The 17632-nt window shown below is 40.8% G+C and overlaps 3 protein-coding genes across 4 annotated transcripts; 2 read left to right on the forward strand and 1 right to left on the reverse strand.

Moving 5' to 3' along the window:
* Positions 1 to 714: 714 nt before the first annotated feature.
* Positions 715 to 4786, forward strand: LOC109468636 (basic phospholipase A2 KBf-VA-like). The gene is made up of 6 exons (XM_019766953.1): positions 715 to 833; positions 2509 to 2604; positions 3044 to 3132; positions 3525 to 3646; positions 4004 to 4111; positions 4296 to 4786. The coding sequence occupies exons 1-6, from the start codon at positions 828 to 830 to the stop codon at positions 4403 to 4405; spliced, it is 531 nt and encodes a 176-aa protein (XP_019622512.1). The 5' UTR covers positions 715 to 827; the 3' UTR covers positions 4406 to 4786.
* Positions 4787 to 4991: 205 nt separating this feature from the next.
* Positions 4992 to 15420, forward strand: LOC109468640 (phospholipase A2 A2-actitoxin-Cgg2a-like). Of its 2 annotated transcripts, XR_002140133.1 has the most exons (7): positions 4992 to 5165; positions 6143 to 6333; positions 6793 to 6911; positions 7018 to 7125; positions 7315 to 7487; positions 9054 to 9059; positions 15410 to 15420. XR_002140133.1 is itself a non-coding variant. In XM_019766956.1 (5 exons), the coding sequence occupies exons 1-5, from the start codon at positions 5163 to 5165 to the stop codon at positions 7377 to 7379; spliced, it is 486 nt and encodes a 161-aa protein (XP_019622515.1). In that variant the 5' UTR covers positions 4992 to 5162; the 3' UTR covers positions 7380 to 8356. The 2 variants fall into 2 exon arrangements, 1 of the variants encoding a protein (XP_019622515.1); XM_019766956.1 differs by lacking the exons at positions 9054 to 9059; positions 15410 to 15420 and having other exon boundaries at positions 7315 to 8356.
* Positions 11213 to 13002, reverse strand: LOC109468627 (calcium-activated potassium channel subunit beta-3-like). Its single transcript, XM_019766941.1, has 2 exons — positions 12509 to 13002; positions 11213 to 11965 (listed from the first exon to the last, which is right to left on the reverse strand). Exons 1-2 carry the CDS (start codon positions 12863 to 12865, stop codon positions 11582 to 11584), a joined length of 741 nt encoding a protein of 246 aa, XP_019622500.1. The 5' UTR covers positions 12866 to 13002; the 3' UTR covers positions 11213 to 11581.
* Positions 15421 to 17632: the final 2212 nt, after the last annotated feature.

A 17632-nucleotide genomic window follows, 5' to 3' on the forward strand; every position in this document is an offset into this window, starting at 1 on the left:
TTCATTTATTTTTATTTTTGATGTGTCAAGTTGGCAGGAGTGGGTTGGTGGGAGCACTTGGACAGTAACCTGTCGTGGGTAGCTTGGCACATCCTTTTCTATTCCCCTTCCTTTGTCTATGTCTCTGTCACGTCGAAAAGTTGAAAAAAAAAGAAAATAGTTAAAAAACCTCCTGTCTCTCTTGTCTAGTTTTCACTCCTTTTTGATTTTGTTATACCCCAATTAAAAACGGGTACTCCGGTATGCTTACCTGGTGGGGTCTCTGTGATCTCGCCGGGTAGAGCGGTATTTTTATCGTCTTGTACGATTTATCGTTTTGTGCGCCCTTCATTGGGTTACTATTTTTTGTTTGGTTCGGTCTACCATAAAAAAGGTCCATAGAAAATAAAAGTACCCATAGGAAATGGAAGTACACACAGAAAGAAACAAGTACCCATAGAAACTAAAAGTGTCCATAGAAAATGAAAGTACCCATAGAAAATAAAAGTGTCCACAGAAAATAAAAGTACCCATAGAAAATAAAAGTAACCCATAGAAATAAAAGTAACCCATAGAAAATACAAAGTACCCATAGAAAATAAAAGTAACACCATAGAAAATACAAAGTACCCATAGAAAATACAAAGTACCCATAGAAAATAAAAGTGGAATAAAAAATACTAAGTGTACTTATGGGCCACCGTACTCCCTTACGTAAAAACTACCTGACCCGTTTCTGTATACACAATCTACTTCGCGGAAAAGGGGGGTGCCGAACGCTTTCCTGATACCCCCGCAAGGGGTACCCCCTCCACCAAGGCCTTTAAAACATCGTATCTGCTGTGGCAATGGAGGTAGGTGGGACTAAAACGTTTTGAGCTGTATTTTAGACATTTTGTATCTGTCACTCATACGAAAGCGTTGGGCGCCAGCACCTGTTATGCTCGATTGAATACAAGTCTGTTCGTTTGCGTAGCTTCAGTGCTACAGCAACAGCGGTTTGAAGAAAGAAAAAACAACAACAACAAAGATGTTGTAAATATTACACGAGACGTCCATGACTGTGGCGACAGTTTGGTTTATAAGTACTTGATTCCTGAAGTCAAGTTGTCGAATCATCTGTTTCTGCTTGAGTGCCTGTGAAGTGGACGCCATTTTGTCCTAGATGTTCTTCGGTACGTGAACAAGAATGCTAGCAGGTCAATTTTGTCTGAGCTGGCTGTTTTTAATGGTTTAAATATCGTATAACCAATGTGCCATATTTCAGCCTTTCAGCTAACATGTCCTGATACTATTTATGATATAGGTGTTATATATATATATACCGGCAGCTTCTGTTTCTGATCACTGTTAATGTGAAATCATACTTCTCCATTGAAATTGGTTTCTATGTTGAAAAACTCTTTGATGTTAGATAATAACACAGTAGAAATAGCCGTCTCCTTTCCTTTTTGACCCATGAAATATAAGCCAGAAGAATTTTTTTTCGTTTTTTTTCTCGATGTACAACTGAGGAAGAATAGGATTCAAGCCGGCGGGAAATATCTGAGATTTAGCTTACCTAGGTAAAGACAACGGCTTCCATATGAATAGTTTAAAGAGGATATCACGAACGGGTTTATAGTAGGTAATACACATGTGGATGTTACGATAAATAATTTAGGACGTATCGTGGTTTTAAGGCGCGAATAAAGACAAAAGACCTCGCCAAAAAGCTTACGAAACAAATAGCAGTGCACACGAAAACTCGGGTTGTGTAGTATTTTCGCTTGAGCGACAAAAATTGGAATTGTATTACCCATAATTTTATCATTGGAATATGATGCACGTCGTGAACATATGATATAAAAGACAGAAAAACACAAAAGACTTGAACAGCGAATTTGTTCATTCTTCATCTACAAAATTCGTGGGGCAATTTCTCAAATATTTGGTCTCTACGCGGCCGAAGCTTCCAGTGAAAAGGGTATAAGGAGACAACACCCTATAAGCACATACGGTTGACCTAATTTCTTAAAGCCCAGGACACATGATCTTATTTAGGAAATGCATGAGTTGTTGGTAGATATTTTGCATAAGTCCTGCAGTCTCACAAAGAAAGACTCGCAATTAGCGCATCTTTCTTAAAATCCACTGAAAAATATGTCTCTTAGCCAAGTGGAACAGGAGCTTTCTAGCCTGGGTGCCAGCCTCCGTAGTTACCACCGGCTAGCTATCATGGAGCCTAGGACAGTAGGGAGCCGGTGGTAACTGCGGAGCCTGGCACCCAGGCTAGGAGCTTTGCGGGACTAATTACAGTTTTTTTGCCATTCGAATCCAGGAAGTAGAGGTGTCAAAATATGATGCCTTACATCATGTTTGTTTACATTTTGGTATTTTGTGGTGGTACCACAAAATGGATGGCACAAAATGGGTGTTCCTCTTGTAACATGTTTTTTACGGCAACTATAAATGTCAGAAATGTGAGATGGTTGCACAAATATGTTGATACAAAAAGTGTTATAATTCCTATTTATAACCTTGTTACAGCCGCGGGTGTTGTGTCTATTCGTCCTGACGTTCACTGGCTGTTGGGCGGCGGCCGCGCCACGACTACTGGAGCAACTCGGAGACATGATAGTCAGGGTCAGCATCCTTATTCATCTTTTCTTTCATCCTTCCCTCCATCCCTCCTTCCTTCAAGTAGCTACTGTAGCATCGAAAAGTATTCGTCAGTGACTGAAAAACAGTTACTCAAGAAACCGGATAATTTGGAAACGGTCAGACGTTTCAGATAGCATCCACTAGCTTTCGTCAGTGACATTGGTGAGATCTTCAATTCATCAATTCAACAGGTTTATAAACTTTATACACATGTATAGTGAACGGCTAGTTGAAACGTCTACATGTAACCGTTTTCATAATCTTAGTTTTTGCTTAAAAGATTTCCTTCCATATTGTCGTCAGATTTGTCTTCATGTACAAACATTGTACATTGGTTGTTCAGTTTCAGTTACATAATTTGTTTTCAGTTGCATAATTTGCATAAATTTACATAAATTTCCATACGTTTGTTTGACCTCAGCTGACCGGACGGGAGCCGTGGGCCTACTGGGACTACGGGTGCTGGTGCGGGCCCGGCGGACAGGGGGCGCCCGTGGACGGGACAGACTTGTGAGTCACGTCTTCATATTCAGTACTGCCTTAAGTAGACAATATTGATTAGTACAAAGGAAAGTGTCTAGCTATAGACATGCATCAGAAATTCCACCAATATCTATACATCTAGAAGTAGATATTACAGGTTAAAATACTTATTATGAAGCAAGATTAAACTGGCATTGCCGATAAATCTTGCATGCATAACGTAACGTCACAGAAGCGGTGGATCTCCTTGACAAAGACTGAAGTTGCCCAAATTCTTGTGTTGAAAATCACTTGCCAGTTCGAATTCATAATGATGTCTACCAATACAGATGAACCTTTATAAGAGTTAAGACATAGGTACTGCGACATGAATGCTAAATTGTGGCCAAACGTTTGACATAGTTCCATGTATATTACAGTTGCTGCCGTACACATGACCACTGTTATGACGCCCTGGACCTCCCGCCCTGCAAATGGGGAGACGCGGAGACATACCTCGTCCCCTATCAGTTCAACATACAGGGCAGAAACGTCACCTGTCGTACGTCACGTGTACTGCATGCAATATACACTGTACTAATAGGCTTGTCATGTTCGATAGCTTTAGCACATTGGGGGCATTCTTGTGACCGTTTTGTATATTTTATATGTATCGACAACGCTCCTACAACGGAAAAAAGTGGAAGAATGTAAATGCCCTTTAAAATGTACATGTACATGAATTTGGTGGTTTTCGTTCTCTATATCACATCTCCAATCATCAATGTAAACTTGCTTCAGTTTCTTTATTGAACAGAATGTTGGTAACTAGTACTAATACATCGATAGGATATTTTACTTCATGAAAATTATGTTTATAAAACACCAATAATAGGAGTATTTTCCCCCCTGTATCCAGTGGACGAGTCCGGCTCCTGTAAGCGGTCCCTGTGTGAGTGTGACAAGGGTCTGGCCACCTGTCTGTCCAGGAGTACTTACGTACCCGCACACAACCACATGAACCAGGGTTAGTACTCAGTATCAAATCTAAAATCAGAATGTTATCCTTCATGTAAAAACTTGCGAAATAAGATTGCATAAGAATGTTGATTACACTCCATTCAGTCCAATCCTCTTTCGAATTCCCAATGTCCAGCTGCTATGTGAATTGTCCATCCGTGATGACGCCATGTTTTTTTTTAACATTACAGATGTCTGCAAAGACAGTGCGGAATCTCAGAATACGGAAAAGGCTGCGGATACGAAGAAAGCAGTTAGCTGGAAGGACTGGATTCATCAGTTGCTTTCGGGCTCTTCTTGAACGATCCCATGAAGCCTAGCGGGTGTTAGGACGTGACGTCATAACCGCCATATTGGATGGTTAACCTGATAAGTCAAACGTGGCGTTTGTACACGTGACGTCACAGCCAGCGCTTACGTAACAACAAATTAAACATTAAAACTTTCGGGAAGTACATATAGTTTCCTTTAATGAATTACATCATAAAATGCATAATATATCATTATTACTAGTATCATTTTGTGATGGTCACGTGACAGCAAACACACTATGAAATATGTCAACAGTATTAAGTTTAGCAATTCAATGTAATTAGATGTATGATGACTACCTCATTGAAATCATAAATCATATATTGTATACACGTTGATACGTCTTGTGATTTTATGTCTTCATTTAGCATCAAGAATATTCAACGTATCATTATTGTTAGTCCATGTAACTAGAAGGTTACTAACAAACATATCATCATCATGTTAGTTGAAGTACTGCACGTAATCAGGAGAGGGCGCTTTTAAGCATACCCACTTTTGTGGTTCCAATATTTACTCAGTATACCGGGAGCCAGTGTCCGCCCACAGTTATTGGTAGTCGAGTTCCTCTTTCTGCTTGAGAGCAAGAAAACAAAAGAGAAAGCGGCAAGCCCTCCGGTGTTTTCAAGAAGTAACGTCACCTGTATGCAAATTTCCTGTTCCGCAATTTTGAACCTCTCTGTTCACAATTCGGGAAGAAGCTTCGGGGAACAGACGGGAAAACCACGACACAAAGCTGTCTCAAAATGGTAAGTTTCGATATACTTACATAGTTTCAGCTTTAAATATAGATTTAATTAGTGACGTATTGTACTGTTGTTTGTACTTGGGTACCAGGGTTTGTTTTTATATAGGATATCTTTGTGTTTATTTAAATATACTGGCAAACTTCAGTTAGGTGTTAACACTCCACATGTAAGGTTTGAACCACTCACACCGGGAAGGACCCCTGCTCTTTTTGATAAGTGTGGTGGGATCTTTAACGTTCTAGAGGTATGGCTCTCCTCAAACACTGGACCTATGGTTTTACGTCCAAAGCTAGGTACTCATTTTCACCTGAGTCGAGTGAAAAAGGTATAAAGTACCTTTCACAAGGGAACAACATTGGGGCTTGCTATGAGATCTAACCCAGGAATTCGAACCTTTAGATTCTAACTGAACACCCCTAGGCCCTATCCAAGTTGCTACCTTTTTATATACCATTTTAATCACTTTAAAGGGCCATGTCTTGATTGTATTGTTGTTCCAATGTGAAAGTGATTTTGGACCAGTTTTAATCCAAGTGAAAGATGCCAGAATGGGTTGGCAAATGTTGTCGAGAATTGTCGACTCGTCCTCTTGTGTATTTGGAATGAACGGTACTAATTATAACGTGTGGATTCCCCGCTTCAAACAAGCTGATTCATGTACGCAAATTGCGGAACTTCCTTGTTTTGAGTCCGCAATGACAAGTTTGTTAATTGCAGTTCCTTCAATGGTTGATAGGTTAAGATTGGGCGCTTTTGATCCAGACATGTCACCTGCCTACCTTGACTGAAAGAGAAACATCTAGAGCGCAACAAATCTCAAGCATCGCTAGAACTTTATGGAAAAGTATGAGAACGTCTACCAGAAAGACCAAAATTGACCATAAGATCGTTACTAATTATTTAAGATATTTATTGCAATAGATAACCATACAAATATAACATTTTGAACAGACCATTTTCTTTTTCTCGACACAAAGGTTCGACTGCTTCCTCTTCTTTGCCTCGTGACCTTTGCCCTCTGTGGTCACGTGGTTGCCATGCCTAAAGCCGTGACGCAACTCGGCGTCATGATCTCCAAGGTAACGGGCAGGCCGCCGTGGAAGTACTGGAACTACGGGTGCTGGTGCGGCAAGGGCGGCCAGGGACCCGCGGTGGACGCTACGGACAGGTGGGAGGGTCCGCATGCCTGTTTACGTCCTGTTTACAAAAGATACAAAAAAAAGGTTCTGCTGCAGTACCAAGGTCAGCCACCAGGAGGCCCAAATTTGACCTTAACCTTTGTCTTCCTAAGACTTACCCACATACCAAATATCATCACAATCCATAATAGCCTTCTTAAGTTATTTTGATCACAAGTATGTGGCGAAAACACACACACACACACACACACACACACACACACACACACACACACAAAGAGACACACACACTGTGCCAGAACTGTGACTTTGTACACAGAGTAGTTTGACAGCACGTGGGTAAAGATTGACAGGTAGTATAGAAGGAGGTCAGGGGTCTCGAAATCTGGCTGGAGAGCCAACATGGATTAAAGGTCGACATGGAGGAATTCAGGAAGGCGTAATACTTCCTGAAAATCTAAAACTTCTGATTTCTTGTTTTTCTCCAGTTGCTGCCAAACGCACGACTTTTGTTACGAGGCCCTGGAGCAGCCTCCGTGCAGGTGGACGGTCAAGCAATACCTGACGGCCTACAAATACAGCATCGATGGCAAAACCGTCACGTGCGGTAAGACATAACTAGAATCAAAACCGTTCAACAGAGAAGTATCAACTTGCCAACAGGAACACATTTTATGTTGGTGGAATGACCACGTTGTTTTCTCTGTATGTAGGTGACCAGGATGGAACATGCAAGAGGACATTGTGTGAATGCGACAAGACGGTTGTCAACTGTTTCGCCAGGAGCCAATATGTGGAGGCGCACGATCATATGGATCAGAGTAAGACCTGCAAACCAACTAACTCAACATCTAAAGCCACAAAATTCTCGTCAAACCCATAATTTATAAATTGATTCTCAAGAGTAATGAAAAATATTAATTTGGCACAACCCGTTTTTCGTTATTGTTCTGCCAGTTTCCAAAGATATAATAATTTTCATGTATTAATATCTTATTTCTAATCCACAGCTATCTGCAAAAAGGGGAACTCCACCGAAGTGATGCATGATGGTCTATCCGGGACCTTCCCATGAGCCTCTGGTGTGCGAAGATCGCCCCTGCAGAGAATCTATTTCTCCGAATATTTCTGCGAAAGAGGCGTAGTCAAGAAATTTGATGTTTAGAAACAGGAATAGATATTTTAAAGCAGACAGACATACAGAGAGAGAGGGAGAGAGAGAGAGAGAGAGAGAGATATGCCTTTCTCTATCGTAGCCTGTAGCATATTACATGTACGTTCCACTGTAAACAAGGACGCTATAGCCCTGTTTTGAGTTTTGAGGAAGTAAAACAAAAGAGGAACAGATGTTTTTGAAGGGTGGGGCGGCGAGCAAAGAAAAAATGTCAACAAGTTCGGCACAACAAAAGTGTCAAAATATGGGCGAGGCAAGCTGAAGTATTGCTTACAGATTAGGCCAAAACATTATGATTCTTCCATATACACAGGTCATAAATTGAATAAAAGTAAAAGAAATGATAAATAGTTGTCATCAAACAGGATCACTATGGCTTGCAAGGAATGTATGGCCAAATGTTTAAACATAAATGGCTGTAAATTTAATTCCCAATGTAATAAAACTAAATCATGTTGTATAATTTACTATAGTAGGCTTTCTATATGTGACTAGCTTTTGCCAGTAAGATTCGCCACAATAAAATGCAATGTAGAGAAGTGTTCTTCTTACATGCGAGACGGGGAGATTTTTTCATTTATGTAAAAATTGAGAAAAACGGTGGGGGAGGGGGGCAGGAGGGTATGGTGTTCGAGTATCATTACGTCACTTCCGGTACTGCTTCTCAGCGCCAGATGCTTAATGGCGGTTATTGCAGCAATATCGTGAAAATGATAGAACAGTTTGTTTACCAGGGACTTCATACGTAGCATGTCGAGAGGATATAATTAAATACAAACCCTCGACTTCTCGTCTCCCAAATGTCAATAACAAGTACTAGTATTAGGTTTATATTGCCGTCATGTGCAAATCGTAAAAACAGTACTAGCTAGTTACTCGCCTTCTTCAACTGACTCGCCTTCTTCTTGCGGTTGAGGAGTGTTAAAAATGCTTTTTATCAGCACTTGGAGTGAAAATGGTCAAACAGCTATGTTTTATCCATTATATTCACATCCAATGCAATTTTAGGGCGGCAAAATTGGAAATATTCTGAATAAGGCAATCTGTATGATATTGACACATTCTGTCCCACATTAGCACATTTGTGCATTTGAAACAGTGCAGATACAAGCCCCAAGATGAGTCCTTTATTTTTTGTGTGATACCCCAAAAATAGCTTAGGATCCTTTTCACATATTCTCCGTCATAATTGTCGGAGTTTTTGCTCCACGAGTGTGGATATACATTGGGATAGTGTTATGTTTGTAGTATGTAGATAAGTGACTAGAATATTGACTTCGAAAAATCTGTTTTCAAGCCCCAACTGCATAGAGCACCATTGAACAAAACAAGATCTAGTCTCCCGGCAAAGGAAAATGGTAGTTTTACAAGGACCACAGTTGTTTCCTAGACTAAAATTGTCAATTTTATGATCCCCTGTTAATTCTTTTTCGTCACTGCCGAACCATTATACATATCACAAAAGAGAACACTCTGGCAACTAGCTACATAAAAATTTATCGGCTTTTTCCCTTGAACGAAACACTCAAACGACTGTGGCAACGCTCTTAGAAATATATAAATGCAATTTGTATAGTATTTGTTCTCACCATCAGATAATCTTCAGATAAGGTTGCTAAACAATTGAGAAGATGTAACTGGGACTGAGAGGTTCCCTTTGAAGGCCAATCCCTAATTTACAAATACTTGATGAATAGTTGACGTTCGTTTTTTAGCATGTCACGATTGTTTGCCAAAAGCTTGTGGTGACGTGACGAAAGCTGGCGCGGCCATACTCGACATTTTAGTGGTCGAAAAAAGAACGCTGAAGGCAAACACTGTGGCAGAAACCAACACAATCTGGAGATAATTCTTGACAAAATGATAAACCTACGACTGTTCAAACCAGGACGTCCGGATTTTATGGATTCCGTTGTAATCTCAAGAGGAATGATGTCGTCTGACACGGCAAACATTCGAATGGTTGCCATGGCGACGAATGGAGGATTTATAAACCGTCTGCCAGGTGCTCTCGTGTGCAGTTTCCCGCCACAAGTTCCCGCCAGTTGAGGAAAGGGCTAAAAGTCGTCCAACGCGTACTAGAGCGAGCTTCGCACGCACTTTGTTGTAACTTTTACCTCAGATTATACAACGAAATCGTTTTTTTCAACGTTGTTCGTAAAATCTGAGAGAATTTGATAAAGTTTGAGAAACTATCGTCTGCAAGGCATCTGTTCACGACAGAAGAACAGTTTTGGGCGGCCAGGAGATTTGCTGTTGCTGTTATCTTCCTGACGATCACTCCTACCAGACGACAACATGAAGACTCTTCTTGTTGTCATCCTAGTCACCGCCATCTTGATTCACTCATCCGAAAGCACAGGTTGGTAGAAATACGACGAGTTTTAATTTCTCCATTGTTGCTCTATAGTCGCTTAGATTGTTGAGTTTTTAATACCTTATATATGCTACGTGAAAAAACAACAACTATATACTACTAGTATAAGTTGAATTTACAGCGTCACTGTCTTATGCTGGTGTGCACAATTTCACATGAAAGACGGGGATTTTATTTCAAACAACTTGGACAGAAGTCAGTTTCTGTTGTTTTCAAGACGTTATAGAACTAGAAACGAGTAAAATATCTCAATGACTCTGGTACTAAAATCTGTACGAAAACCGGTGCTTGTATGTCAATGTGTCAGCATAATATTCTCAATAATGGCTTATGTATTCGGTAAGTATATTTGATTAGGCAAAACAAGGCGTTATTTCATTTTTCCATGTTTGTTTCTCAGGCGTACTGTTGGAGAGGTTGGAGTCAGAGCTGAAGCAACAGCGCCATCTAGCGTCCAAGAAAAATGGACAAGATGTCGTCATCAATCCAGATGACGACTGGTACAGCCCCATGATGGTACGTATGACCTTCCTATACTGGAAACGTGTCATCAAAAATACTGTTCTCTGTTATTTATTTTCCACACACAATTCTATATAATTTTGACGTTTTCCTTTTTTGATGATTTTCATCCATTCCTATCTTCCACAAAGGGCAAGAGAACTTCCTTTGATGGCAAAGAGGATCATGACCTTCGACCCATGGAGGTCGGCACCTCGGGTCACAAGGCGAGGTCAGAGTTCAAAGTTGAGGAAGGAAGCGGTCAAAGCTAAAAGGATGGAATAAAGACGTCAAGGGGCACAACTGTGCTGAAATCGCCTCATTTGTATTTCATGATACGTTTTGTGGATCAGACTTATGGTTTCTTATCGTAACTAATTCTAATTTCCACTTTCCGTTATGAAGTTGTACAAAGTTCGAACTTTTAAGTAGGTGAATCTATTTTGGATACAACAAGCAGGTTCATGGTTTAAACTGCGCAGGGACCTGCAACTTTAACATATTACCCACAATGCATCATGCCGCATATGCGCAGTTGGAACCATGATTTCGGTTAATGATAGAGAAGTAACATTTGCAAAGCAAATGCATAATGTTAACCTTCGGACATGGTCTGCCCTGTTAATTTTTACTCAAACATATTCACATACATGTACTACTAGTATATGATGACAGGAGCAGAGCAGAGCATGAAGTTTGCAACATTATGTAAACCAACACCAGTCACCATGGTGACAGATGTCAACAAATCATGTCATTGGCCAGGTCAGAGGTTAGCCTTTGAAGAAGAAGAAGAGGAAGAGGAAATTGAGTAAAAACAATATGTTTTCCTTTGGTAAACATAAATATAGATGGTTTGATTCTAGCAGCTGCAGTGTAGAGGAAGTGATAAAAATTGCACATATTGTCTGATTCTATTCGAACATGTATACATGTACGGTCAGCCTTTTATATATTCGTACGAGAATAATCTGACAACTTCCTTTTTACAAATCCTAGTATATACAATAGGCGAACACAAATATTTCACTGAAAGTACTTCATCACATAGAACATTACTTGTAGTGTGTTTGGCAACATTCATTATCTGACGTTTCAATAAATATTTCAACCCGCGTTTGACGATGTTCCGTGCCATCAGGTCTCTTCTATCTTATCTCTGGACAACTCTTCCCCTTCTTTAGAACAATATAGACTCTTCTTTCACTTTTTAAAAAGAATGTCCCTACGCAAAGTTTTCGAAAACTAGCTTGGGTCTTGAAGAGGGTTGGAGCTGATTCTCGTCCCCGGGTCCTTCCGGTTCATCCTGGAGACGAGACCAGGGGTTGTTGGACTCGTTGGTCGGAAGGGTCGCCTCAATGTACCGCTGAAACCGGATGGAGGCGAGGGCGAACGCTACGGAGAACACCACCAGAAACAAGGCTGGCCAGAAAAGCGCGTGAAACACTTCAATGGAGGAAGATTTCTGGTGGGTACGGGCTGCACCGGAGGGGTTTCCCGGGTCGTACCAGCAGGGGTAGGTCTGGCCGGCCAGTCCCCAGTATTGTTGGTACACCTCCACCATATCGTCGTTCAACGCGTGGTCACGGTCACAGGGCACAATCGCACACTGTAAACAAAACACAACAATCCTTATAACACGGTCACGACCACAACAAGGCAGGTAATATGCTATGGCGTAGGTTGAATGTCTATTTTGCTGATCATGTACAAAAATCATTTACGGAATTGCAGTTTCTTGTTGCTATTTTGTAAACAGTACAAATTCCTGAATTTTCCCAAACTGGTTTCATATATATATATATACTACAGAATTCTATTCAAATCCTCGACTTATGCGAATGGCCGTGATGGAAATAGCGGGTGAGTACATGTACACTATTAGGCTCGCCACTGAGGCGTCGCCAAAAACATTTTACACTCAAATTTATATCGGAGAGCCCCATGATTTAGTAAAATCCTAATGATACCCACAGACAATTCAAACTCTGCTACTGAATAGTCCTTATGATATTGTGCTTTAGACATTGTCAATAGGGACTTCTATAACTCTTCGATATTATAGATAAGATTAAAGTTTCACAAAACATAACATTAATTTTCTTACGCCCCATCCCCCGAGAAATCTTGCTTTTTAAATAGATCTACTAACCTCGTTTCCAAGATCTTTTTCGGACTCCACTAGATCAGCTGTTCGCTCTTCCCCGTCCTCGGTACTGAACGTTACGGAGATCACAAGACATTTGTACGAGCTCATACAGACGTCGTACCGACCGAGCGAGCAGCTGCAGGAAAACCGGCTGGGACGATCGGGCTTGTCCCCGACGAAGTGAGAGCCGGTCACGCGGCAGGTTGCCTGGCGGGTCCGCATGCGAAGCACCGCTGGCTGGGCCACGGTGATGCCGAGAACTACCAGCAAGATCGCGGCTAGACAAGCCACGGAACACAGCATCCCAATACCGAGCTTTACCAGCCTTTCCTTTGGCGTCAGGACGCGTACAATAGGCATGGTTGTTTTGTAGACAAAGTTCTGACGTCCACGCGAAAAATGTACAGGGTAAACGTATTGAACAGATAGAAGACCGTCTGCGTTGGGTAGAAAGATATTGAGGAAGCTGGCGACACTGTGTTACGTTTGCTCTTCTTGGAAATGGTAAGGGAATGGTGTGATGACGCTTATGTTGCACGACTTCCGGGTCAAGTGCTCGTTAGCACTGCCGCCTGCCGGTTTTGTTCCAAACTGCAATGATTAAGTTGTACGTGAACTTTGCTACAACAGGGAAATATTTAATACCATGACACTCTACATACAGAAACTGTTAAACGCCGGGAAGCGAGATTTTTCTCTCTCATATACTAGTACACATGTTTTTCCTCTCTATATATTCACATACACATTGCTATACGGTTTTCATTATGTCAAGAAAATAGTTGGCTTAGACAAAGATGTACACATTAGATGATGATTACGCAAATAAAACTTAATTTGCATAATTTATGAAGGAATTATTTAAATCAGGACAATCCCATGTTTGCCCCGGATTCAAATCTCCCCTGTCACCCTGTGACATATATATCAAGTTGGACGTTGAAGGAAAATATTTACATGTTACCATGGTAATCTACACACAAACAAGTCCTTGAGATTTGTCCTACTGTTTTGTACTTTTATTATTGGCTCTCCAACCCCTTTCAGGCCACACTGCCTTAATTTTATGGATGACATCCTTTGAAGACTCCAAAACTAATGCGAGCGGGCGAATAAAAAAAGTACAAGCCCCCACCCCACCCCACCCCACGGCCACCCCTCCCAAATACTGAAAAACCACAGGAATGTAAATCTGGTATTGTGAATTTGCGGTTGTACATATATATGACTACTTTTACAAGCAAGCACATGCGTACCTTCTGCAGCATTCATGAGTCGACACTGTACTGAGTTCTAGGGTTCCAAGGAGCTTCGGTAGCCTGGGTGCCGCCCTCCGTAGTTACCGCCGGCTCCCTACTGTCAGTAGCCACACTGGATTAGGCCATGTTGATTTGATTGTATGGATGACATCCTCTGGGAACCCCAAAACTGATGCGAGCGTGCGAATAAAAAAGAAAATTGAACAGGTGAAAATCAATGCGCGCGTGGACGTCATCCATAAAATTAAATCGCTCCCCTTACATCGCTGTAGAAAGGTCAAAGTGACCTTAGTTTTAGCTACAGGGGTATCTTAAGTGGATGTTGGACGTCTTTTGAAAACAGTAACCCTACAGGCCAACTAGTATCATAATACATCATAAGAATACTAATTAGCAAAAAAAACTTTGATGTCGTGTGTAAAAGATAGCATGCAAATTGGCGTTCTTTATACGTAGTATACTTTAGCTCTTTTTTTTGTTCTAGACTTGAAAATGTACATGTAATTTATATGTAAATCTGTAAATGTAGGTAAAAGGTCAAGACCTTTGCAAACATAATATTGTTATACATTCCTGGTTTTCCAATACTTTGAGCTAAATGTTTATTCAAGCATCCTTAGATTCCGGACCTATCGTTATGCTGAAAAGGTCATAAAGGACACAAACAAATTTTTAAGGGTATACATTTAGCAGCTGTTGCCAGTAGGAGTGTGCATAATATTCCACGGGACCTCAGCGGAAAGTCGTCAGAAAGTTTCCTGCGCTTTTCCAACGTTTGACTGACAGATTTGCAGACGACCGAGTTTCGTCAGGATGGGACGACACATCGTCATCATAGCCGTCGTCATGGTTACGATGTATCTCCATGCAGCCGGTATGGTACATATTTTTTGTTTATGATTATCATATTGTGATAAACGTCTATTGCACCCCCCCCTTCCCACTAGGTACAAGTAAAAATATGTTATGATATTTTAATGAATTTACAGGAAGTTTTACTGTGGAACACTTGTACTTTATGAAGCACGACAATGTAAGGAGACCACTAAATGGCCGAAGCTTAGAGAATGATCATGATCAGCAACCGCTTGGATTTATGGAAAAAAAATTGACCAGGCTTCGCCTTTTGCCTAGTTTTGAATTAATGAAGGAAAAGACATGCCGAGTCAAGTTGTAGTTTATGAAACAGGGCTGGAAATTAGAAAAACCCATAGACTCGTGAACGACTCGTGAATAGCTGGTGTGTTACACCGAAAGGCGGTTATACCGGGTATACAGATACAGATACAGACCATATATTTCATATCATTATATCACTGAGTGATATATCCTGGGGGCTTGACTATTTCCATGTCTACACAGGCCAGACCAACATGCCCTCAAGCAAATTTTACCATATGGTCCACCCTATTTAGACCCTGTTAAATTATACTAGAGGTGGCAGAAGCTTTCCTTTCTAAGTTGAATCTAGTAAGCTGATTGAAGGTTCACTAAGTTTCAATTCACGGTATTGTAAAATGTTTGATAACATCAATACTACACACGCTTTTGAGTAGCTATAGGTATCTGTAGCTGTATCAGTATAAGGCGGTATAACTGCCATTCGACTTGTTACACTCAATCTTTGCACATTTAGTTGCAGGAGTTGTTTAAAGCCTTCTAGTGATGATGCCCCTACTGTGCTTGGTGGCAACGAGTTCCAGTCTACGTACGTACATTAAAAGTTTGTAAATTGTAACCAATGAGGTTATAGGCTATAACCTTGTTGTAATCCCACCTTTCAGCGCTGCCAGTAATGCAGCAGCGCCGCCCAGCGGTTGAGCGAGGAAATCCACATACACCCGCGCCCCCCGTCATTGTTCACCCGGACGATGATTGGTTCATTCCACCATTTGTAAGTAGCAGAAACTATTGTTGGAGTATATTAAGAATCTGGGCCTAGTAAAACAGCAAAAAGCTTATACATCACAATTTCGCAACATGAAAAATTATTGCGCTCTGTATTATTGAAAAAGTTCCGACCAATTATATATTACCAGTAGTAGTATTTATTTGGATGCTACGAAAATGTCCGATATATTTTTTTTGTTTCACAAGCTATGTAGTTATTCTTATTACCCTCTCTCTACAGGAAAAGAGTCTTGACATAAAGGGTGAGTATATATTCTACAATACGGTATTCATTTACTTGCCCCCCTCCCCATTCATAGTAGTCGGACGTATTTTTCAAATTTCAAAGAGATTACATAATTAGACAAACACCACATCAATGTACAGTTGCTTGAAGCACTTACCGAACAGTTTCTTGAATCATTTGTTTGTCTGCTTGTATGTTTGTTTGTTGGTTTACGTTTAACCGACCGTCGTTATTTTGCTTGTAGTTCTCTCCAAGTAGAGGTTGAAGGGAGAGATTGCCTGACTTAAGCTTCCTCTGATTGGTAGACGAACCCGTTGGCTGCACCAATCAGAAGAAGGTATATATGTAGATCTCGTCCTTCTAACGCCCCGCCCCCTATTTCTACAGTCGACCTGAGAGCCAATGGCAACGGAGCCCAGCCTACACCTGACATTGTGATTGACACACTTGACGCATGGTACCACCCACCGGGATGGGTAAGTACTACATGTGTAGTATATTAGGAGATTGCAGAATAGTTCTATACCACTTTATATATATATTTCTTTTTTTTTTTAGCATTGTATACCTTAGACCTGATGTTAGCCTTTCTTTATTACTATTGTTGTAGTACTCTATAGTCCATTGTACTTTGTACATCCATGCATTTATCCCCCCGGGGAATGAACATGCAATAAAGTTTTATCTATTCTATTTGCTGACATTTTATGCAGTGTTGAGAGTGTGGACTATATAACTAAAAAAGGAATATATAATGGCAATCTCTCTTATTGCTACATACATGCAGTCTTGTTGATGACGAACAGTGATTTTTGTCAACACTACTTTTCTTCATACCTACTAAACTTTAATCTAGACAACATATATCTGCGCTGTGATTGGACCGTTTTCTTTTGCAGGGCAAAAAGGGTTAGCCCTAGGATGACGTCATCAGTGAAGACGGCCATCTTGGACCGCGGCGTTGTTGTAAAATCAACGTCACGTGACGGAGTACACAGAAGAGATAATATCAATTGGATAAATTCTTAATACTGGCAAAATGTAAAAAACAACGTTCTTCTACAGCAATGCTTGAAAAAAATAAAGTGATTTATCACGAATATCATTCATGAGTATTCACTTGTGAAAGATTTCAAGTTTATGATAATATAGGAATGATGATCGTTAGCTTTTTGTTTATATATATGGCCGTTTTTTGTTTGTCGCTACCCCCACCACCCGTCAGTGGCCGGTGACCTTCTCTGGCTAATGGATACTGTTTTGCCACCGAAAGGGATCTGATTGGAGACATGGTGGAGTGGACCGACTTATATTTTCTGCGTAGCTTATGTATTATCAGACTGTACTTTAAAATGACACGTGTCTTGGTGGAAATCAAATGACTACCACTGAGTTATTAGCTTAGTTGCTACCACTGATAAGTCAAAAGCGACAGGATATGTTTTTTTCTGCCGGCGGCAAGGCAACTATAGATAGATCATAAGCGGTAAACCGGTTAGCCCCGGCAACATCCTGCGCAGTACTAGTGTTGTCATGGCAGCAACACGCAGGCAAGCTTGGACTACCTGCAGCTTATTCATAATTACCTTCGCCAAGAAGGTTATGTTTTCAGTAGCGTTTGTCTGTGGGTGTGTATGTATGTATGTATGTATGTGTGTGTGTGTGTGTGTGTGTGTGTGTGTGTGTGTTGTGTGTGTGTGTGTGTGTGTGTGTGTGTGTGTGTGTGTGTGT

Source organism: Branchiostoma belcheri, unplaced genomic scaffold (genome assembly GCF_001625305.1).
Source record: "Branchiostoma belcheri isolate BF01 breed outbred unplaced genomic scaffold, Haploidv18h27 scaffold2, whole genome shotgun sequence".
Classification (NCBI taxonomy): domain Eukaryota; kingdom Metazoa; phylum Chordata; class Leptocardii; order Amphioxiformes; family Branchiostomatidae; genus Branchiostoma; species Branchiostoma belcheri.

Coding starts and splice junctions, on each gene's coding strand:
- LOC109468636 (XM_019766953.1), top strand. Junction 3,647..4,003: donor GGGCAGAAACGTCACCTGTC/GTACGTCACGTG, acceptor CCCTGTATCCAG/TGGACGAGTCCGGCTCCTGT. Junction 4,112..4,295: donor ACACAACCACATGAACCAGG/GTTAGTACTCAG, acceptor TTAACATTACAG/ATGTCTGCAAAGACAGTGCG.
- LOC109468640 (XM_019766956.1), top strand. Junction 6,334..6,792: donor GCGGTGGACGCTACGGACAG/GTGGGAGGGTCC, acceptor GTTTTTCTCCAG/TTGCTGCCAAACGCACGACT. Junction 7,126..7,314: donor GCACGATCATATGGATCAGA/GTAAGACCTGCA, acceptor TCTAATCCACAG/CTATCTGCAAAAAGGGGAAC.
- LOC109468627 (XM_019766941.1), bottom strand. CDS start 12,865: ATGCCTATTGTACGCGTCCTGACGCCAAAGGAAAGGCTGGTAAAGCTC. Junction 11,966..12,508: donor AAAAAGATCTTGGAAACGAG/GTTAGTAGATCT, acceptor TTTTGTTTACAG/TGTGCGATTGTGCCCTGTGA.